Source organism: Canis lupus, chromosome 20 (genome assembly GCF_048164855.1).
Source record: "Canis lupus baileyi chromosome 20, mCanLup2.hap1, whole genome shotgun sequence".
Taxonomy (NCBI): domain Eukaryota; kingdom Metazoa; phylum Chordata; class Mammalia; order Carnivora; family Canidae; genus Canis; species Canis lupus.
The window spans coordinates 18,976,242-19,000,482 of record NC_132857.1 but is presented as its reverse complement, the minus strand read 5'-3'; the positions used below and the strand labels follow the sequence as shown (position 1 = coordinate 19,000,482).

General features: G+C 35.2%; 1 protein-coding gene across 8 annotated transcripts in view; it reads left to right on the top strand.

The window, feature by feature from the left end:
- The window catches only part of AFG2A (AFG2 AAA ATPase homolog A), a 350,459-nt gene that overhangs the window by 253,177 nt on the left and 73,041 nt on the right, over positions 1-24,241 (top strand). For 5 of the 8 annotated variants that reach the window (XR_012012857.1, XM_072788489.1, XM_072788494.1 and 2 more), the window contains exon 15: positions 4,425-4,589. Coding sequence is in view for 6 of the 8 variants with exons in the window: in XM_072788489.1 (XP_072644590.1) it covers positions 4,425-4,589 (165 nt within the window). In the remaining 2 variants the exon portion in view is untranslated. Of the gene's footprint in view, positions 1-4,424; positions 4,590-10,379; positions 10,525-14,564; positions 14,631-24,241 lie in introns of those variants that run through there. The other 3 variants (XM_072788493.1, XM_072788491.1, XR_012012858.1) reach the window with 3 other exon arrangements.

Sequence of the window (24,241 nt, the reverse complement as noted above, 5' to 3'; positions counted from 1 at the left end):
TTTGAAAAGGTTGTACAATTGTGATGTTATTTCTTCTTTGGTAGAATTCAGAAGTGAAACCATCTAGGGCTGGAGTATCTTTTGTGTGGAAGTCATAATTAATTCAATTTTTAATTAATTCAGTTCCATTTTAAAAAAAATATTTTACATATAGAGCCATTCTGATTTTTTTATTTCATTTTGTGTTCATTTTGATACCTGGATTTTTTAAAGAAACTTTTTATCAAAGTTGTTGAATTTATTGCCATGAAGTTGTTCATAGTATTCTCTTATTCTTTTTGCTATCTGTAGAATCTATAGTGATAACTTCTCTTCCATTTCTGATGTTGGTGATTTGTTCTCTCTTCTATCCTTGTTCAATCGGGTTAGAATTGTAAGTTTTTTTTAAATCTTTCCAGATTTCAGCTCAGGTCATGATCTCATGGGTCATGAAATCAAGCCTGGCATTAGGCTCTGCACTGAGTGTGGAATCTACTTCGAGATTCTCTCTCTGTCCCTCCCCCCACTCATGTGCTCTCTCTCTCTCTCCGACTCTCTCTAAAACAAATAAATAAATCTTTTTAAAAATGTATTTTCAAAGAACCACCCTTGACTTTCAATTTTCTCTATTGTTTGTTTCCTATTTCATTGATTCTGGTTTCATCTTTATTATTTCCTTCCTTGTATTTACTCTTGAACCTTAGGTTATTGATTTTGGACTTCACTTCTGCCATAAACATTTTTTTCATGGTGAAAAAATTTAGATTTATAGCTGGCTGGACTCAGTTTAGATGATCCCAATTTTGTTGACAACTTCCAAAGCATCATAGTCAGGAGCCAGTCAACCATATGCTTTCTTCTCTCCATCAGGCCTGATCAAGGTGTTGACCTTGGCCACATTAATGTCATAGAGCTTCATCACTGCCTGTTTGATCTGGTGCTTATTGGCCTTGACATCCACAACGAACACAAATGTATTGCTGTCTTCTATTTTCTTCATGGCCGACTCAGTAGTCAGGGGAAGCTTGATAATGGCATAGTGATCAAGCTTGTTTCTCCTGGGGGCGCTCTTTCAAGGATATTGGGCTGCCTTTGGAGACGCAGGGTCTTGGGTCATCAGAATGTAGGTGACGCCTGGATCTTCTCTTTTGTGTGACTGTTCAGATCCACGCCTTTCAGCACCACTTTCTTAGCTTTCAAAGCCTTGCTTTGGCTTTGGCTTTGGGAGGCACAGGGGCTTCCTTCTTTGCCTTTGGCGCCATCTTCGTGAAAGGCCACCATAAACATTTAAAGTTATACATTTGTCTCTAAGCACTGCTTTTAACCAAATTCCACAAATCTTGACTGTTAGATTTGCATTATCATTCAACTCGAAACATTTTCTAATTTCATTGTGATTTCTTCTTTGACATGTGATTGATTTAGAAGGGTATTATTTAATTTTCATGTGCTTGAGATTTTCCTCTATGTCTGATTGTTACTCATTTCTAATTTACCTTCTTATAGTCAGGGCACTACTTTGTATGATTTCAGTTTTTTTGAATCTGTTGAGTTTTGTTTAATGGTTCATCATATGAGCTGTCTTGGTGAATATACCAATTATACTGAAAAAATATGTATTCTGCAGCTGTTGAGTATAGTGGTCCATAAATAAATATCAATTAAGTCACAATGATTGATAGTCTTGTTCAGATCCTCAATCCTCTCTATCTTTACTGATTCGTTTTCTAGTAGTTCTGTAATTGCTAAGAAAAGAGTTAAAATCTCCTATTATGATTGTGGAATTATCTTTTTATCTCTTTAATCCTGTCAATTTTTGTTTTATATTATTTTAAGACTCCATTTTTAGGAACATACATGTCAAGAAGTATAAAGGTTCTGAAACTTTACCCTATTAGAAAGCTAACAAGTTAGCCTGCCACAATTTCATGCGAGCTTGGCTAAAGACATGAGATTCTTGGTTCAGAGACAGAGGACAATGTATTACTCACAGAATATCATGATGTGTGTGTGTGTGTGTGTGTGTGTGTGTGTGTGTGTGCCGATTCTCTAAGAACTAATTTCTACAGAGCAACCATATGAGGTTTGATGTTGGTATTTTCTATAGTGTTTTATGTGTGGCCTCAGTTACATTTTCAAGGTTTTGATGTTTTTTTGTTCTTTTAATTAGAAGATGTTCATGTTAGAGTTCCTGTCTTCCTTATTTTCTTTTTTCTTTTTCTTTTTTTTTTAGTAAAATCCTTTTTTTTTTAATTAATTTATTTATTTATGATAGACACAGAGAGAGAGAGGGAGAGGCAGAGACACAGGCAAAGGAAGAAGCAGGCTCCATGCCGGGAGACCGATGTGGGACTCGATCCCAGGTCTCCAGGATCACGCCCTGGGCCAAAGGCAGGTGCCAAACCACTGAGCCATCCAGGGATCCCCTTCCTTATTTTCTGTATTTACTTCTATCAAACCTTGTTTTCTGGGTATTTCATTCAAAAGTGCACATATAGAAATGTGCTGTATTTCACTATAAGTGTCTCTTAAATCTTCAAGAAATGCCATTTCTGATTATGTCAGCACCAAGAGTAATGTTTTAAAGGTGGAAGGCATGTACAGTTTTGTGGTGTTTCATTTCCAGTGCTCTTCATTTCTTCCTAAAGAATCAATTTTCCATCTTAGGTTATTCCCCTTAAACGTGAAGAATGTCATTTAGCATTTTTTGTAGTACAGTTGTGTTAGAAACAAATTTTCTCATTCTCTTTTTATCTGAAAATGACTTAATTTTTCTTTCATTATTAAAGAATATTTTCACTGGTACAAGAATTCTAGGATGACATTTTTATTCTTTCAACACTTTAAAGATGTTGTTCTGCTGGTTTCTGCCCTTCATTGTTTTGATTGAGAGTCATTGGTGATTCAAATTATTGTTCACTGTATTCAGTCTGGCAGCTTTCAAGATTTTGTCTTTGGTTTTCAGCAGTTTGCTATGACGTGTCTAGGTGTGGTTTTCTTTATATTTAATTTTAGATTCACTGAGCTCCTTAAATTTGTTTATTTACCAATTTGGAAAAATTTTGACTCATTTTTATTCAAATAATTTTTCTGCCCAATCTTCTCTTTCCTTCTGGGACTGTAGTTACACATATCATCCCATGAGTGATCTTTTTTTTTTTTATAATTTATTTATTTATTCATAGAGACAGAGAGAGAGAGAGAGAGAGAGAGAGAGAGAGGGGCAGAGACACAGGCAGAGGGAGAAGCAGGCTCCATGCAGGGAGCCCGATGTGGGACTCGATCCCAGGTCTCCAGGATCATGCCCTAGGCTGCAGGCGGCGCTAAACCGCTGCGCCACCAGGGCTGCCCCCATGAGTGATCTTTTAACATAAATCATACCAGTTCATCTTCTACTTAAAACCTTCCAATGACTTCTCTTTATGAGTAGAATACATGTCTTTACCAGGTCTTTTAAGGCCTTAAGATCTGCCTATGACTATCTTTCGGACCTTATTTCCTACCTCTTTTCCCTTCATCCAGTCTACCACACTGATTTTTTTTTCTTCTTTTTTTCTTTTCTGGGAACATATCAGTCATTCTTGCTTTCTCTACTTGATACCTTGAATACTCTTCCCCCAGATCTTTCTAAGGCTGACTCCTTTGGGTATCTGCCTAAGTTACCTCCGAGAGAGGCTTTCTCTCACTACCCCAACTAAAAGTTGCCCCAGCCTCTTAATACACACACATATTTTAGATCTGTATCTGTTTTAATAACTTTATTGAGATAGAACTTACATAACAAATTTAACCCATCTAAAATATTTAATTCAGTGGCTTTTAGTATATCCACAGACATATGTAACCATCACCACCATCAGTTTTACACATATCTATCTTATTCATGCAATTTTCTAGTATCAAGAACACTGTCTAATGTATAGTGCATGCTCAGTAAAGTTTTCTGAATAGATTAATTCATTAGCTCTAAGATAATTTAGGCATTAGGCTCCAATAAAATATGAAGGAAGTTCATTTGACTACTTCAGGTCTAGAAGTACTCTTTTATCAGAGCTGTGCTATTTTGAGGGCTCTCTCAAACAGCTTAACCCATATTTTAAGAGTTATTGCAGGAAGTCCCAAAAAAAGTCTTTTGATATAGTGAATACAAATCATATTACACATTTCCCTAAGAGAAAATAGACCTCTTTTATTGACCTGACAGTTGCTGAGAAGCAGAAAACCCCTCAGAAGCATTGTTTTGCTATTTTCAAAAGTACCTTGAACATTATTTGTTTGAATCTTTGAAATAGATTATAGAAATCACTAGCACTTGTTTTATGTGCTAATTATGGGTGATAGTGGGTTATTCATGAGATTATAGATATCCCCCTTTCTTTGGTACCTTTCATGCGTAATGTCAGTTCTGAGTTTGGTTAATCTGCATTGTCTCATCTTCCCTGTAGGCTTTGATGCGGCCTGGAAGAATTGACAGAATCATCTATGTGCCTTTACCAGATGCAGCGACAAGAAGGGAAATACTTAACCTGCAGTTTCACTCTATGCCAATCAGTAATGACGTGAATCTGGATGAACTCATCTTCCAAACAGATACATATTCAGGAGCGGAGGTAAGAGAGTTCTCCTCAAGATACCTTGGGGGCAGGAAAGCAGCGGGTTGGGGTCATTAGCAAAAAGATTGCTTCCTGCCAACTGTTTTAATAACTATCCGTTGGGCAGCCTGGGTGGCTCAGCGGTTTAGCGCCGCCTTCGGCCTGGGGCATGATCCTGGAAGACCTGGGATCAATTCCTACATCGGGCTCCCTGCATGGAGCCTGCTTCTCCCTCTGCCTGTGTCTCTCTGCCTCTCTCTCTGTGTCTCTCATGAATAAATAAATAAAATCTTTAAGAAGAAAAAGAAAGAACTGTATGTTAAGAAATCTTAAAACAGGAAATGCACTAAATGACAGGTAATCAAAAAAAAAAAAATGACAGGTAATCACTAAATTGCATTTTACCCGGCCTCTATTATATCTCAATTGTTTTTACTTGGCTTCTGTTACTTCTCAAAAAGTAGTCTTCAGAGAATTAACATGGTATAGTGGGGAGAACAGTGGACTAGAAGTAGAAGTTTCTTCTTTGGGGTTTCTTGATACATCAGCTCCAACTATTCACACGTTTTGATTTCTTGACCTATCAAATGGAAATAGTACACAACTTTACATACTATTTTCTTATAGAGATCATAAAAATGAAATTAGGATATCATACAAGTGCTCAGAAGTGCAGGACTTGGCAGAGAGATTATATTATTACTACCTTTAATCATTTTGGAAAATTTTGTCGGTTTACTTATATATTAACAAAAATTCTCTCATAAAAACTGTAAAAGGGGGCGCCTGGCTGGCTCAGTTGGTTAAGTGGCTGTCTTGGGCTCAGTCATGATCCCAGGGTCCTGGGATCCAGTCCCACATCAGGCTCTCCCTACTCAGTTGGAGAGTCTGCTTCTCCCTCTGCCCCTGCCCCCTGTTTCATGTTCTCTCTCTCTCAAATAAAAGTTAAAAATAAATAAAAAATAAAAGCTATAAAAGGGACAGTCTGTCCTTAGCTGTGAACAGCAAGACCTCTGTGAAAATATGAAACTTTTTTTCCTGTCCCTAGCAACTTTTTGCTTAGGCCATTTTTATTTACAAAATAAAATTCCATTAAAAGAATTGTGCATCTTTTCTACATGCATTTCTCAAAAAAGGACAGACTGTAGTCCTCAACATAGAAATATCTTCTGAATACCACTGACACAGATTTATACTGGGAAATTAATATTTTTTAAATAAGAAATTATAAATTCATTTTATTCTGAATTATCCAGCAGACTGAGACTCCATATTCTTCTGTCGGCTTGCTATTGTTTATAATCTGTCTTCTTAAAAAGCCAAAGAGATTAATACATAATAGACAGCGTACTCAGAGAGTATTGTAGGTAAATTCACGTGTAGCATTGGGCTGAATGTATCATTCAGTCGTAGCTAATAACAGCAACCAAAATAAATCCCAAATCTCCTCATTATTTTGTCTCAGCTATGAAGTGTGTACATTTGATTTTCCCCCTGTAGGATTTTCATTTTCATTGCAGGAGGGGAGTGGGGGAATCATGTAGAAAGTTACCTCGAGAAGCAGTTGAAATACATACATTTTTTTAAAGTCCTAGCTGAAAAAATAATCCTTATGAACATCTTCTTGACATGACTGTCCATTAAGTTAAAATGAATATATAGTTGCTGTTAAATGACTGCCCCAGCATTTCTAGAATTCAGTTTTTGATGTGAGACCAAGGGCTGGATCACGTATATGATATGTTAGTTTATGGGAAACAGCAAAGAGAAGAAACCATAAATCTTTCAGTTGAGCAGAGTGAAATGGAAGAGCAGTCAGCAAGGTATAAATGTGCCTTTCTCACTTTGAAGTAAATCATACTAGTAACATAGAAGTGCTAAACAAAAATCAAAGCCAGTGAGGTTCTGTTTGGCTGAAAGGAAAAAACTCATTTGGTGCCAGGAATTATTGTACCAGCTTGCTAGTTCTTATGTAGTACCTGTCTTATTCAATCTATTATATAAGCACATTCATTTTTGGTTAATTTTTATATCAAATCTTCTAAAAATAGTCACAGAGAAAAGTAAAAGAAAATTCTGTCCCTCCTTGAATTACACTTTTGGGTCCCATAATGGTTGGGTGAGGGAAGTATATCCCACCCTGGTCTAATTATAATCTATATACATGTAATCCATTACAGCTTCATAAAATTTTATTCCGAGCTATACCTTATTAGTTCTGGAATTTTGATTTAGGCAAGACAGATTTGTTCCATATTGTTTGTTTTGTGGGTTTTTTATTTTTTTTTTTTGGTCTAATTATTTAAGCAGTTCACACAGGAGCCTTATTTTTTTAAGAGAACTATGGTTATCTTAACAGTTTTAAAAATAATAAATAGGAAATTTAAGATATATGACTTTGAGCTTCAAATAAAATATAAGATCCCATCTTTCCCCCCACCTCTTTCCATCAGAATGAAAATGGTTACAGCATTGGTGAAAGCCAAAATTAGTTTGGAAGTTTTGTTTTTGTTTTACCAATAAGACAAATTCAAGCTGGAACCTCAGTCACCTGACTCCTACAGACCCAGTGCTTTCCCACTGATGTAACTAATTTATTTCCTCCTCAGTCTAAGGCCAGAACCTTTAGCACAAAACCCATTACATAGTACATATTTAACAAGCATTTAACAAACTGAAAATGAAAAAAGATTTTTAAAATTATGGTTTAGGAAAAATGGACTTTCCTTCATCATTATCATAAGGAGAGCCCTCTAACTTTGTAGCAATACACCCTGATACAGCCATAGCTATTTTTTCAGATTTAGAAAGTGTGTCATTGTCCACTTTTGGTATAAAATGAAAATATTGATAAATTAGTTGTCTTCACAGGAGAGTAGTATCATCAATATTATTCATTCATATATCATTCATATAATGATGTATTTATTATATATTAATTTATACACTATTAGCTATATGAACAAGAATTTGGCCAGATGAGCCAGAGATGACGAAATTATTGACACCAGTGTCTGTCTTTTAGAAACATAAAATGTTTAACTGTAGTGAGTATTTTTTTATTTTTATTTTTAAATCAAAAAGCTGTAGAGAGGAGCACCTGGCTGGGTCAGAGGTAAATCATGAGACTCTTGATCTTGGGGGTCATGAGTTCAAGCCCCACGTTGGGCATAGAACTTACTTTAAAAAAGAAAGAAAGAACAACAAAAGCTGTAGAGAGTGATTGGAGACGATATAGGTACTTTTAATGACTGAGATAGAGGAGAGTTACTACTTAAAAATATTTTCTTTCAACCCAGTGCTTTATTTTGCCCAGTCGACATTGTTTCTTAAAAGCTAACACAGGCCCAGTGTTTCAAATAGCCCCTTACACCCCAATCTATTTTCCCTCCCTGGAGAGGGTATAGAGAACTGCACTATTTCTTAATTTTCAGGAGAGTTCCAAGGGGAAATTTGTTGCCAGCTAGAAGAGGAATAGGGTCACTAAGGAGCAGCCTCCACAGAGAGGCTAAAAGCAGGTAGCATCCTTCAGCCATCCCTGTGCCTGCCATTCCCGGGTGGCCAGAACCTCATTGTCTTTGCCTTCTTGGCTGTAGCTCCCAGTTAATAGAAAAACATGTTGCCGTTTAAAAGCAGATGGGAATTCAGTTCAGGAGGAAATAATAAGTCTTTTTTGGTTATAGCTATTGTTTTCTTTTGCTTTGATTTTTGTTTTTTAAGTTATTTGTAGCAGATTCCATTTCATTTTTTCATTTGTCTTTTATTCAATTATCTTAGTTACTTTAGGAAAACTTTTATCTTACCCACCAACAGGAAATCAAGAGTCACAAATATATGCACATGAAAGGCATAACCGGTCCCATTACCCATGCACCATGTGCTTGGGAACAGAAGTGACAAGTAAGATAATTTCCTCTCTGTGTAGGAATTTGCTGACTTAGGCTGACAACTAGTATCTGTAAAATTTGAGTTTAATGTTTATTTGCATTTGGATGTTATCCTCTGTTAGTGATTATCTCATTAAGTGAAATTGATAATATGTCTAAGAGCCAGGTACCAGTTATAGATTTTTTTTCAGTTATAGATTTTATAAATAATTTAGGCAATCATAGCATTTATTTCATACATCAAGATTTGAGGATTCAACTTCCAAGAGAGGCAGTAAAGGGAAGACAAAAAAAGAATTCTGGTGGTGCATTTGAGTAAGACTTTTAAATTGTAGTCTTTTTCTTTCAGAGTGGCATCAGGAAAGTTATTTAACCTCTTTGGACTTTAGTTTTCTCATTTGTAAATTAAGTGTTTGCAGTTGTTTTGAGGGTTAAATGGGGTAATAAATAAATATAAAAGCACTAAGAAACAGTGTGTGACACATGAAGAGTGCCTCCTAAATGTTACATCCCTTTATTCTTTGTTCCTCTTATCTGTTCAGTATTTATATTTACCACTGAAGTATTGGATGATGTTGCTAGAAGATGGTAATGTTTTGCATTGTCTCAATAACCAGATAAATGTATCTGAAAGCTAAATTATAAATGAGTTACTTCTTTTTCTTTTCTAAAGAATATAGCATCTGCTTAATATGGTGATTTTTAGGATAATCTTGTGACCTAGTGCTAGAAAGTCTTTTTAAAGCAATTTGTTAGAGTTAAATACATTTTACCCTATATTTTTAAAAAGCTTTAACTTCATGTGAAGTCTATTTATTCTTGTTTTACTAAATCACATCTCTTGCCCTAGATTTTGTTTTGTAGTCTCTGCCCTTCTGTGTCTAATTGCTCAAGGTCTTAATGCCAGCTTGACATTTAAAAATTACCTTCTGATGTGCTTCATTAATTCAAGAAGGTTCTAGTCACAATAAAGAGAGAACTTTAAATTAATTTTCTATCTTGCTGATTAACATTCCTTCTGACATTCTCTTTTTTCTCTAACAAAATGAAAATATATATAAAAAAAAAATCATTGCCATTTAGGGTGTCTGTACTCTACCTACATGAAGTCTCTTGTGGCAGTTTTCCCAAAACTAAAAATCAGGATCAGTGTATTTGAATTTGGCATAGATTGACTCTATCTAACAATGCATCTGAGATAATAATAAAGGAGACCTTTTAGCCTGTCTCAGGCCCTCTGGTTAATATTTTTAGGGAGCAGAGGCTTGGCCGCAGTGTTCCTGCCCCTAGAGTGAAGCAGAGTACACAGTACTTAGCAACCTCCTGTACACTGTCTTGCAGCCTACTTGTCCTGCTTAATTGGAAACTGCCCTGTGAACACATACTGCTGTAACCAACTGGTCTACTGTTCCTTTCTGAGATCTTTGTTATCTCTCTACTCCTTTTTGTGCATTTATCCTAAAACTCTATGCCCCAGAATTTCAAAATACTCTTTTTTTACACAACCTACCAAAATCACTGCTTTGTCATTAGAACATCATGATCACTGGAAGTCAGGTCCTTGGAAGTGACTTCTCTTTTTGACCTCTTTTACGCTGATTTCTGTTTTACTTGTTTAGCTCTTTGTACATTTTTTCCTGATAGTTATTTTAATGTGAGCAGCCACCTTGTCTCCCCAAAACAAACTGTAAGATTCTCTGCAATGGAAACCAGTTTTTTTTACTCCTTGGAGTCCAGCGAAGCAGCCAGTATCTTACACTCAGTGGATATTAATGTTAGATGAGTCAAATTTATGTGTTGAATCTGTCATTCTACCAACAAAAAATGTCAATTTTAACATTCACCTAAAGTGACATTTTCTAGTTTTAAGTGTGTTTTTGTACACGTTATTGATTTGAGTATCTTAATCCTTTGGGAACAGTGCTCTGCCAAGAGAACTAGAGCCAAGCAAAAACAATGGATTTGTCTGAAGTCCCACAGTGAATAACTGACAAACCCAGGACCAGAAACCAAATATTTCAACTCCTCCTGAAAGATTCTTCATGATCTCTTCATGCCTCTGAGTCAACTGAGGAGTCTTTGAAAGTGTTTCATTATTCTCTTTGACATATCTGAATCTTTAGTAAGATTTGCCTACTCTTATGGACAGTGACTTAGCAAACTAAGCAACAGATATGAAACATCTTTACATTTTTAGGTGTACATATCTTATATGTGATAATTTTTATAGTTACCCTGTTATCAACTTCCCAAATAAGTGTAAGCTACTTCAAGTTAGGAACTATGTTTTCTTTATTCATGTACTGTATTTTCCAGATGGTGAAAATAAGACTGGCAGTTTTGAAGGGAAAACATAAAAATGACTAAGTTCCATATCATGTGTTCATGTGGCATGATCTAATGATGTGCTGAATACTATGGGAGAAAGAAGTGGGTATGACTCACGCTAGCTGGATTTGAGGGAGAGGGTAGTTGATCTGAGGATTAATTAGTAAATAGGAGTTCCCTAAGTCAAGTGGAGATGGGGAGAGAGCATTTCAGGCTGATAGGAAGGCAGAGATGCATAAAAGAACATGGTACGTCCTAGATTTGGTTAAAGGTTGAAATATGACTAGAAGAAGTAGTCTGCATATAAAAGTAGTAGGTGATAAAACAAGAAAAGTAGGTGAGACAAATATGAAGGACCTTGAATAACTTGCTTTTCTCCTTTAAGCATTGGGGAGCCATTGAAAAAGTTAATAAAAAATGTTGTGATCAAACTTGTGTCATCAAAAGATTGGTAGCGTTTTGTACTTAAAACTACCATTAGTCTATCCAGCACTATTATGTGAATTGGAAAAAGGTACTCCTTTGCCCCAGTTGATGACAGTTACCTGCCAGAGCAAAAGGTTTGTCAAACAGAGCTTGAGCTTTCATAAAGTCCCCATTTCAGTCTTTATTCACCCCCTCAGCTGGGCATCCTTGTATGGACACAATCTTCACATCTCTATAAGGCTGTCTCATTTGGCTTATCCACTTTTAAATATCCCTCAGGGTTCCTAGCACAGCAGCTTATAGAAGGTTGCTATGTATTCATTGAATAAAGAAATTTAGATTTTACATCCCAAGTAGACAAACTACTTTCTGGGTCTTTAAGATTTGCTTCATGAAAAAAAAAAAAAAAAAAAAGATTTGCTTCATGAACCCTTGGACAAACATGTTTCGTGAGTGAGATAAGTTATGGGAATTCATTATTTATTACAAATTATTGGGGGAGATGGAAATATTAGATGTCTTTTTGGATGTGAGGGTGATCTGGCTGCGACATCTGTCACCCCATTGATCATTAGGATTGATTCAGTTGATCTGGCTAGCTAGGCGGATATCTTCCTCCTTTACCACTCCACATGTATCCCTCACAAAAGTGTGCATTCAGTTGAAGAGGACCCTTCTTTGGTCAAAGGTATACGAGTCACTGTGCTCCGCTGCTAGAACCTCCAGACAAGCTCTCAAGTACCATTTGTAGGAGAATGTAGGGTAGTCAAGCTTCCAAGACTCAAGACACATACAAACGAGGCAGTGCACAATCTGCCTTTCTTTAAAACAACAAAAAAAGATATCTTTTGTGCAATATTAAAACCAGCTGTGAGGTGCAGCACCTGGTATAAATGACTGAAATGTTGAAAGTCAGGTTCATCATGCCCTCTGAGCCATCTTATCACATATAACATTGAATATATAAGGTCCTAGGGCCAACATGTGCTTCAAAGTACATTTTACAAATTTAATCTCCACAGCTCTTTTCAGTTGCTAAAATGTGGCTACCCTGTTGCAAATGAATTGTGATAGAACCTTCAGAGCAAAAGTCAGCATATACTGAAAGCAGATATTTAGGCTGTAACTTCAAGCCAGGCCACGACCCCTTCCCTTCCCCTGTGCCCACAATTTTACAATCTACATACTAAGTCAAGAAGTTTTGTAAAAGCCAAGACTTGAACTTTCATTCTACCTTGGCCATGTATTACAGTATTGGTTGAGTCAAATCAGTTATCATCTCTAGAACCCAGTTTTCATATTTTAACAGAGGAAGTGGAAATATGGTCTCTGTGATCCTTTCTAGTTTTGAAAATCTATGTGGTTATATACCTATCATAGATTAAATTTATTGTATAAGGAATCTCTTAGGGATGGACTTCCCTAAAGTCCATAAATACATAACATGGTTTTGTTTCCTTTATTGTGTTTCTAGAAACCTGGGATTTTAGGGTCTCATTCACTGTCTCTATATTACTTGCAACTGTGACCTAGCGATCCTGATTGTAGCACCAGAAAAATAGGATTAGAAGACTGACAGTGCATAGAATTCAGATTTTAATAAAGATTCTCCTTAGCAAATTTTCACAATTTTCTACTGAGTGGAAATGGAAGTTTTACCTGCTCAGAGATTCCCAGTAATTTTTTTTTTTTTTCTGAGAACTTTGGTTTCTCTGCTTTTCAACTTCCTTACAAACAGTCAAGTTTAATACCTGTGATTCTGGAGGCATTATGATAAAAAGTGTTGTAAAATAGAAATAAGCCACCAGTCTTTTTCCCTAAACTCTTTGTTAGGAAAGTAAGTGAAAGTTACGAGATTATCATGTTCATTTTAATGTACAGTTTTTAAAACTTCCAACATATGGAGATGTAAACATTCTCTGTATTTCCAAACTTCAGCTGCTACTCAAACTGGCAATACAAAGAATCTTAATTCAACTTACCTGAAGGCTACTTTAGTTAGGATGTTTACACCAAAGCAAATCATTTTCCAGAACACCTTGTGTTGTGATACCTGTATTACTGACCCCTTACCAGATGTTTAAAGCTGCTGTTAGCTTACAAGAAGCATTAGTCAGAAAGGAAATGGACATTGAATGAGAGGCTGGCTAGCAACAAACTTAATAGAGTATTTTATAACCGAGTACTGAAACCCTTTATAAGGAAGCAGTGTATCAAGGCAACAAATTAGTCAAGACCTAATAATCTAGTCCCCAAACCTGGGTTCCAGGCTAATCCATATCTATGAAGAATTACTCAGGCTAGTGGTAATGCTGATTTAAGCATTACAACATTCTGCCTTGTTTCTCCTTCCAGATTCACAGTCTCTATTGACACATGCTGGTTCCCTAGAATTTTTGCACATTTAATCTGTGTTTCTTCATCTTCAAAAGAGTTATAAAATGTAGGGGTCCTACTAACTTGAGAGGAACACAATTTTAAAAAGATGTGTAAAGCATGCTATTAATTCTGGTAGAGTTGGATATTTTTGTTTGGTTATTTGAAGGTAATAGAAGGCTAATATTTTTTTAAAGATTTTATTTATTTATTTGAGAGAAAGAGAGAGAACAAGCAAGGGGAAGAGCAAAGGGAGAAGCAGACTCCAACCCTGGGCTGGATGATCCCAGTATCCCAGAATCATGACCTGAGCTGAAAGCAGATGCTTAACTGACTGAGCCACGCAGGTACCCCGGAAGACTAATTTCTCTAATAATTCTAATTGATCCGTATATGAAAAGAATGCCACAAATATATGTAAAAACTGTTTATTCTTTTAAGAATATTTTTTACCAGGTACCCAGGTGACTCATTTGGGTTAGGCATCCAGCCTTGATTTCAGCTCAGTTCATGATCTCTGGGTTGTGTGATTGAGCCCTACTTCTGGCTCTTCACGGGGCATGGAGCCTGCTTAAGATTGTCTGTCCCTCTTCCCCTCCTCTCTCTTTCTCTCCTCTTAAAAAAAAAAAAAATGTTAGGGACGCCTGGGTGGCTCAACGGTTGGGCGCCTGCCTTTGGCTCAGGTTGTGATCCCGGGTGTGGGATCGGGTCCCACATTGGGCTCCCTGTGAGAAGCCTGCTACTCCCTCTGCCTGTGTCTACCTCTCTCTCAGTCTGTCTCTCTAATGAATAAATCAATCTTAAAAAAAAAAAGTTAAAAAGAATATTTTTTTTACATACAAAACTGCATTATAATTAAGCAAATGGATTATGGAATGAGAAAGATCTAAATCCAAATGCCTAGTTTACCCATTTCTTACCATGTGATCAGTTTCTTTATATGTAAATAAGGTTAATAAGATTCTCTACTTCATAGATCTGTTTCAGATTAGATGAAGCAATTACCATAAGGGACTCATCCTTGTAAGTACATAGCAAGTGCTCAATAAGTCATTTTTGTTATATTTTTTATAATCATCAAATTCAGTCTATTTAATAATTGGTCTTTAATATGAAAATATCCACAGTTGGCTTAGATTTTATGAATACAGTGTTTCATGTGTATTCATTTTTTTAGTCTTAATAGTATGTTCTTTAAAGCCAAACTGAATTTCATAGTTACATGCTGTATTTATTTCAGCTAGTTTATATTGATAAACATTTGTAATCCCTATTTTTATTTTTTTTTCCTGTTAAAGGTATAAACTATTTTTTACTCTCAAGTGTGTAAAGCTGGTGTTTCCTTATAAACTGTTAACATAATATCCCTATATCAGCATATTCTTCAGGGTAATACTAGTATATAACTTAATTCTAACTTGCTTTAGCATAAGTTTTGTTGGTTAAAAGAAGTGAACCTAGCAACTTTAGAAAATTGACGGATTTTTCTTTTTTTCTTCCTTTTTTTTTTAAGATTTATTTCAGAGAGAGGAGGTGGAGAGAGCATGAGTAGAAGGGCAGAGAGAGAGAGAGAATCCCACACAGACTCTGGGCTGAGTTCAGAGCCCAATGAGGGGCTCAATCCCATGACCATGAGATCACGACCCAAACCAAAACCAAAAGACGGGTGCTTAACCGACTGCGCCACCCAGGCGCCCCTAGAATAATTACTTAGGAAATAAGCATACCCAATTACTGTGCCCTTTCATTTAGGTTAGAATTAAACCCAGGTATTTAGGTAAGGCTCAGAAATCTAACACTAAAGACAAAAGCACTATATGTCATTAGGCGTCTGATGGTGACAGAGGGATGTTCTTGTTCTTCATCCCCAAATGACAGTAATTCTAAATTCTCAAAGGCGTCATTCTATAAAAATGTTGCTAAAACTCTATCAAATGGTTGTTCAGAATTGTAGTGCAATCATTAAGTTGTTCTTAAATATAACCTTCACTATGTTTTGGAAATTTAAAAACAAAATCTAACCTTAAGCCAGAAAGAAAAGTAGAAAGAATTATTATTAAGACTTTCAGAACTCTCTTTTTTTGTTTCATCTGTTTTTAACCTTCAAATATTATTGCTGGTGTCCTTTAACAGTAGTTAACTCTCTTTTTTGCTATTAAAATATGGAAAATGGATTTTGCTTTTTTGTATTTGTAGGAAGGTTTCCTTATTCAAGACATTAGACATAATGCACATGCCACATTTACCATTATGGGAGTTTTAAATAATAAATTAATTGTTTTCTCTTTCTCTTCAGAATTATTTTTAAAAATCACTTAAACTGTTTTTGGCATTAGGGCAAGACATTCTTTCAGTGGTAGTAAAAGTAGCCCTTGGCATATTTTTATTCACTTCAAAAGAGTCCTTAAGGAGTAGTTTTGTATTTAAAACGAAGAATTGTACTTAGTTTGCCTAACATTAACTTCTTGCCAGAATCCTTAAAAATATAAAAGGTCACACAAATACTCTCAGATATAAAAACAGTAGTCCCAGCATTTCTTATTTTGTTGTTGTTGTTATTGCTATTGTATGCCATAAGCCTGTGTCAGGACTGGATATTAGGCAGGGAGATAAATCCAGAAGTTGTCCATTGAAAATGAACTTTTGGGGGATCCCTGGGTGGCTCAGCAGTTTGGCGCCTGCCTTTGGCCCAGGGCGCGATCCTAGAGTCCCGGGATCAAGTCCCATGTCAGGTTCCCGGCATGGAGCCTGCTTCTCCCTACTCCTGTGTCTCTGCCTCTCTCTCTCTCTCTCTCTCTCTCTCTGTGTCTATCATAAATAAATAAATAAATTTTAAAAAAAAGAAAAGAAAAAGAAAATGAACTTTCTTGTTATACAACCTAGTTGATCATAATTGGCATGTAATATGCACACATGCACAGGTTCACAAAAGCTGGTCTGATGGTTCATTTATAGTTTAATAAACATTTAAGCTATGATTTCATTTCTCATTCATGAAGTTAATTTTCTGCATCTGCTTTGTATAGCACATCAAAAAATTCCTGCCATGTCTGGTCCACTTTAATTTCGAACCCTATGGGATATTTTCATGGGTAGATTATACTTTCTGTGCCTTTAAATTAGGCTTTTTTTTTCCAAAAATATTTATTTACAAAATTTTAGTACATTTATTATGTAAAGCAGTTAGCATTAATATTTTTCATTCATTTTGTACTTGTATATAAAACTAGAAATCAATAATTGAATTTTAAGGACATAATAACTCAAGGACAAGACTTGATTGATATTATACAGTATAAATTCTGTAAAAATTAAAACACACTGAAGTTCAACTTTAATGTGATCTAGCTTAGTATAAAATTTGGTTTAATGTCAGTTTGACTTGGATTCTATCCCAAGTGGTTTATTGCAATTAGTACCAAAAGACCCCATTATAATAATTTTTTTTCCGTAATAATATCTTGCAGGATAAAATAGTATATAACTATATTCTGTATTATTTTGAACTTTTATTTTTGCTATTCCAATAATGATGTATCCTAAGGACCTCTAAGAGCCTAAACATAACTTTATAGGTAAAATCTGCTGACTTACTGCCTAAATCACCTTCATCTGTAAAGCTGTGTTAAATACAGCCCTATATATAAACTGATCACGCTCTAAAGGCTAGCCATCCATGAAGGTTGTAGGTTTTCTTCTTTGACAGCCAGTACTTTAGGTGATCAATGTATACAATTCATGTTTATAGTCATATAATAGACAAAATGTAGACTAAAGCAAAAGAGAATATGCTCCCATTTTATGTACTTCACAAAGAAAGCCACAGGCTGGGGGTGGAGAGGAGATCTCAGTGCCTAATAAGTTTCAAGTTTTCTTTTAAAAAAAAAATGGTAATTGCTTATAATTTTTAAGTAGTCTACTATGGGCTGAATTCTGTCTCCACAAAATTCATATGTTGAAGGCTTACCCCCCAATGTGATTATATTTAGAGATAGAGCCTATAAGAAGGTAATTAGAGCTAAGTAAGTTAGTAAGTGTGGGACCCTAATAAGACCTCCTGCTCTCACGGAAGAAAGGTCATGTGAAGATACAATGAGAAGGTGGCTGCCTGCAAGATAGGAAGAGTGCTTCACCAGGAGTTGACTGTGTGGGCATCTGATCTCAGACTTCTAGCCTCGAGAAGTTATAGCAGATAAATTTCTATTGCTTCAGCCACCCAGTCTTTGGTGTTTTGTTATGGCAGCTGGAGCCGACTAAGAGTCAGTTATAGTTCATGTCACTATAGCACTGGTCATGTTATATTTGGAAGTTCTTTTTTTTTTTTTTTGTAACTGATAAAGATGATTTCTATTGACTTATTTCACCCTACATTGTCTATATAGGCAATTCCTAGTTTACAAAAATTGGCCATAAGTTACCTTTTCAGAATTTAGAATACACTTATTTCTAGAAGCAGTGCTTCTATGATGGGTAGTTTCCCATGCCTGTCCCCTGAAATGGATTACATCCCTAGTATAAGTAATCCAAAAGGAGTAAACATAAGCTGAAGCTCCTGGAATTAGGAGAACCTGCATTATTAAAGTCAACCAACAGGAAAAAAAGGGGATTTTGTTTTCTTTTTTAGGCATGATTAGATTAGACAAAGTTTGTTTTCACTTTTCACTGTTTATCTTCCAAGTTTCCTGCCCTACACCCAGTATCCTCTAGACCTACTTTTCTGAGTGCTTTGAGAGTCCCAATCAACTCTCAGAAAACAATCTGATTGAATCAAATCACAATAAAAGCCAAATAATCAGTATGACTTCAGGGACATATGCATTTTAAAAGATTTTACTCTCCCAAATAAATTTCTACCTGGTCAGTTTTCAGGTTGTATAAAAATAAATGAATAAAAGAGAACTCCAGAGTATTCCAGTCTGCTTCCTGTAGCTTTCTTAAACTCTTAACTTTTACCTTCCCTCTTCGCTGACTTTCAAGGTACTTCAAGGGCTCAAGTTTCCTTGTAAAAAAGATTTATTCTACACCAACAATTTTTACATTAAAAAGCACCCAATGAACATAAATAAAAGTATTTACAATTTGTTAAAAGGACTTCTAATCTTTTCTATTGTATGCAATTACATTTTCACATGGTTATAATCAAATTGCACAATACGTTTTACTGACTCTGGTATTAGTCTAACCTCATCTTAAACACTGCTATTACATTTTACTGAGCTTTATTAGCATGGACTTAGGGGTGGAAGCTAAAAGGTAGGTAATGGTAGTAGTAAGTGATCTTATAATTGGGAAATCCATATAGTTTAGAGGATAGTTTAAAATTTTATCTCTGAAAACATTAGGGTTCTTTGGAGTTGTCTCAGATCTAGAATAGAAGAACAGAAGGGAAAGGATCCTAGAGCCTCTCACCTAGACTTCAGTTGAAGGAACTCAATTTTAGTTTAATTTAATTTAATTTTAATCTATAAGATAAAAGTAATTTACAATAAATTTTTGGTAAACTAGGAACTGCCTATCAAAACAATTCAGGCTGAAATTAATGACTAATTTAGGATTTGTTCCTAAAAGAATTTTGGTTGGGGTACTTGGCTGGTTTAGTCAGTGGAGCATCCACTCTTAATCTCAGGGTCATGGATTCAAGCCTGTGTTTAGGGTGGAGATTACTTTTAAGAAAGAAAGAGAAGGAAGGAAGGAAAGGAGGGAAAAAAGGGGGCAGGGAGGAAGGAAGGAATTTTGGCTTGAAGGCCCCAATGTAAGAGGAAATTCATAGTTACAAATACAGAAAATTGAGTTTACTACACAGGCACCAAAAAAGATAAGTGAGATAAAGAATAAAAAAGTAACCAATTTCTGCCCTTTGTAAGAAACTTTTATTAGACATTTTTATATAAAATTTTTGAAAATGTATTAGGTATAGAAGTCACCAACTAAAGAACTTCCAAAGAAAAATATTTACATGTATTTCATCACCAGTCCATAAGCATGACCTCTAAAACTAGGATATACATACTTAACACCATATTTATCTACTATTTGTGTACAAAATTTGAAAAGTAATATTTTCTATTATCAAAGGACCAAGTTTTTTTTCCTATTTCAGTGATGCATTTTTATGACTGGAAAGTTACATAAGGGAATCTCATCTCCAAACATTTATCTCACTAGGAAAATTGAGAGTATTTCTCTTATCTTACAATAAGATATATTTTTGTAGCTAGAATTATCTCTTAAATGTCACTTTTAATTATGTGTATATTTCTTATTAATAAATTTTAGTTTTGAACAGTTTTAGGCTTATAGAAAAGTAAGCAGAAGATGCAGAGTTCTCATTTACCCTCTCATCTCCTCCTCCCAGTTTCCCCTCTTATTAATATCTTTCATTATTGTGTTATGTTTGTTAAAATTGTTGAGCAAATATTGATAAATTATGATTAAAGTTCATAGTTTACATTAGAGTTCACTCTTGGTGTACTTTCTATGGATTTGATGAAGGTATAATGATAATGACATTTGGATACACCATTACTGTATTATATAGAATAATTTCACTGTGCTAAAAATCCCCTGTGCTTAACCTATTTATCCCTACCTCCCTCATCCCAAACCTCTGATCTTTTTACTGTCTCCCTTTTCCACAATTGTTTACCCTTTTCCACAATGAAATATTGTTGGCATCTTCTTTCACATAAAAATATGCATTTAAGTTTCCTTTGTGTCTTTCTGTGGCTTGATACCTCATTTCTTTTTACTATTGAACAGTATTTCATTGTCTGCATGTGCCGTAGTTTCTCCACTCACCTACTGAAGAACATCTTGGTTGCTTAACAAGTTTGAGTGATAAAAGCTGCTATAACCATTACATGAAAGTTTTCTTATGAACCAAGATTTTAACTCTTTGGGGTAAATACTTAGCAGTGTGATTGCTGGATCATATGGTAAGAATATGTTTACTTTCATGAGAAATTGACAAACTGTCTTCCAATGTGGCTGTGCCATTTTGCATCTCCATCAACAGTTCTTATTGCTGCATATCCTTACCAGAATTTGATGATGTCAGTGTTTTAGATCAGAGCCATTCTAATACATGTGTAGTAGTATCTCATTGTTAATTTGCAATTCCCTAATGACATATGTTTAGCATATTTTCACATGGTTATTTGCTATCTATATGTCTTTGGTAAGCTGTCTATTCACATCTTTTGCCCATTTTTTAACCCGGTCATTTGTTTTCTCATTTGAATTTTAAGAATTCTCTGTATTTTTTAGATATCACTTCTTTATTACCTTTGTGTTTTCTAAAAATTTTCTCCTAGTTTGTGGCTTATTTTTTCACTACAGTGTCTTTTGTAGAGCAGAAATTTTTAATTTCAATAAATTATCAATTTTTTCCTTTCAAGATATATTTAACAGTGTTAAATGTATTATTTCTAGGAAAAGATATACTTGGAATCCATTTATGCTTTGTAAATGTTTATAGATAAAAAGCACCATATTTGCTCAATAGTTTATTTTTGTCCTCATTTTATAATTGTTGTGATTTATAACTTTTAATGGCAAGGAAGAATTATTCCCTCAAAGAACTGTTAACCATGAAGAAAACCATTCTCTTTTCTTTGAACATTATGCTACTGTATTTGAATCAGATATGCTGCCTGTATGAATAGAAAAGCATTCTCCTCAGAAACTGGGACTCCCTACCCAACAGGAGCAGTTTTAACTTGGACACATGCAGTATTTTATATGTAGATCACACACTACACAATGGCAGTACTATATAGCCGTGTTTTAAAACACAGGAGAACTGTACTAGGAGGTGATAGATGAGGGGAAGGACATTTTAAATGAAGAATTACTTTCTAGAAAGAAGTTTTTACATTTTTAAAGTTTTCTCTGATTCAGAAACCTTGTCACATCACATATTGGCACCGATTTAATGGAGTCTCATTCTCTAAGTTCTGCTGCTAAGTCACTTTTTTACCTCAGACAGGTCTTAATTTCTTTGTATCTCTATCTCTTTATATTGAAAGAAATAATTCCTGAGAGCCTTTCTGTCTTTACTTATATTTATGACTCGTACTTTATCATATTATTTTTAAACAGTATTATTATTATTTTTACTACCTATTATTACCTATTATTATTAATACTACCTATTATTTTTAAACAGTATTACAGCTAATGTTAGGGGAACCTGTCTAGAGAAAAACACAAATATTCCCACATTATAAAATGGTAAGCCAGGAATTTAAAGCAACTAATTTTTTTCACTTACAGTATTTTCTATTTTTAAATCTTCAAAAGATAACTGATGGTTGATCGATTGATTGATTGATTGATTGATGTAAAGTAGGCTTCATTGCCTAGTGTGGAGCTCAGTGCAGGGCTTGAACTCACAACCTTCAGATTGAGACATAAGCTGAGATCAAGGGTTGGCTGCTTAACCGACTCAGGCATCCCAGGATTTTTGAATGATAATTTGCTGACATGTTTCTTAGACATATACCTATTTGGTATTATCCCAGTAGGTACAGGGCAGCAATACATGATCATTCTTTGGTAATTCTGTGCATATTAGAAAAGCTCAAAGCTTAATATTTTTAGACTAAGGTTCTTTCCTGCTTGCCTCTATACAGAAAACAGAGGGAAGGCAGATTTAAAAACTGAGGAACCATTACTAAATGGCATCCAGGTTACACAAAAATACTGCCCTAAAATATTGGGATTCTTTTGGCCTAATGTTTTCATGCCCCACCTTGCACCCCCCCTTATTCTTTTTGTTTGTTTTAAAGATTTTATTTATTCATGAGAGACAGAAAGAGAGAGAGAGAGAGAGGCAGAGACGCAGGCAAAGGGAGAAGTAGGGAGCCCGACGTGAGACTCGATCCCAGGTCTCCAGTATCATGCCCTGGGCTGAAGGCAGTGCTAAACCGCTGAGCCACCCAGCCTGCCCCCACCTTGTTCTTTATTTTATTCTAGCTAGAACTACATTCTTAATATTTTTGTGATTAGAACTCAAGTTCATTTAGGAATTATATGCAGTGGGTCATTTACCGATGCATGCATCCATGAAGAACAAAATAACTGTCCCTCCTAAGGAACCCTAGGTTACTGTCTCAGTAAAGGAAGGGCAGATTTGTATCAACAATACTCTTCTCCTTTCCCGGGCTAGTGTCTTAATAAGAGTTTGTATTGCTCTTCTTCAAACAATGTGTATTTTTAATTCTGAATCTTTCAAGTAAGCTAAGTCTTAAAAAAAATTCTAGGAAAGATTCATAAATTATCAATGATGAAAAATTCCAAAGTCATAAAACTTTATAGTTTGTGAGGAAAGTTTAGAACTTCAGACATGCTTTTCAGACTTTGAAGATAGTGTCCATCTTTAGATCTTCCTATCTCTCAATATGAAATTCTGCTCTTCTTCCTAATTAATTTATACTGAGCCCACCAAAACCTATTTTTGTCCCCAGAAGTATTTCCCAAGCTGACAGCATCATTATTGGGAAAATACCTGGGGCTGGGAAGGAAAAAGCAACAGAGGAACTGAAGGCTGCTGAGAATAACCAAGGAGACCCAGAGTGATAGGGTGTGTGGTTGGTTCGTTTTCTCTACCTGTTTCAATAACTGATGCACTCTTTTTCGACACTTGTTGGTAAAATTTTTCTATAGATGAATTCTTTAATTAATATAAGATTAAAAAGGAATGAAATTAGACAAATGAACAGTAGTTAAGACTATACTCTTAAGGAAGAAAGGATTTATAAAGACAAATATCTGAAAGAGTCATTTTATTTAAAGAAGTGAATTAGTATGAAAATAAAAATTGCTTTTTTTTACATTGTTTCAGGCAAAGTCAAATATTGCAGTTAATCTGAAGATTTCTGTTTCCAAATGAGTATCAGTGTATCCCTTTATTCAGTTATCTCTTTTTGGTGACACAATTTAAAAAAAAAAAAAGACCTTAACAAAATCCTATGTAAAGTAATACTGAACAATCTAAGGTAATTTTTTTTCTTGTTACATGGACATAGCTTTACCTATATTTTGTGGAGTGTCCTATTACCACAGCATATGATGCATGTATGTTTATGTCCACCTGTATACATAGATCATAAGCAACTGTTAAAAATTAAAACTTCAAACCTAGCAGAAACAAAATTATATTCCATATCATGCAGGTTCCCCAGAATTAACAAAGTTACCTTATGGGAATCAGAGTAAACTTGTGCCTTTTATTATACTGCTAAAAATGACCATAGAATGAATAGGTCATGCCCTGAATGTTACAACAACTCCAGAGAATGAAAGCTTGGCAGAAGAACTAAATACACAGTTACATTTGAGTGGCAATAGCAGACAAGCTGTCATTTAGAGTTTAGTATAGACAATAAACATTCACCTTTGTTTTATCTTCCCTTCTTCTCCTGCTTTCCTTTTTTTTCCCCTCAGCTTTATTGAAGTATAATTGACAAAATTATATTTAAAGTATACAAATGATGGTTTGTGTGGGACACCTGGGTGGCTTAGCAGTTTAGCGCCTGCCTTTGGCTCAGAGCATGATCCTAGAGTCCCGGGATCGAGTCCTGTATTGGGCTCCCTGCATTGAGCCTGTTTCTCTCTCTGCCTGTGTCTGCCTCTCTCTCTCTCTCTCTCTCT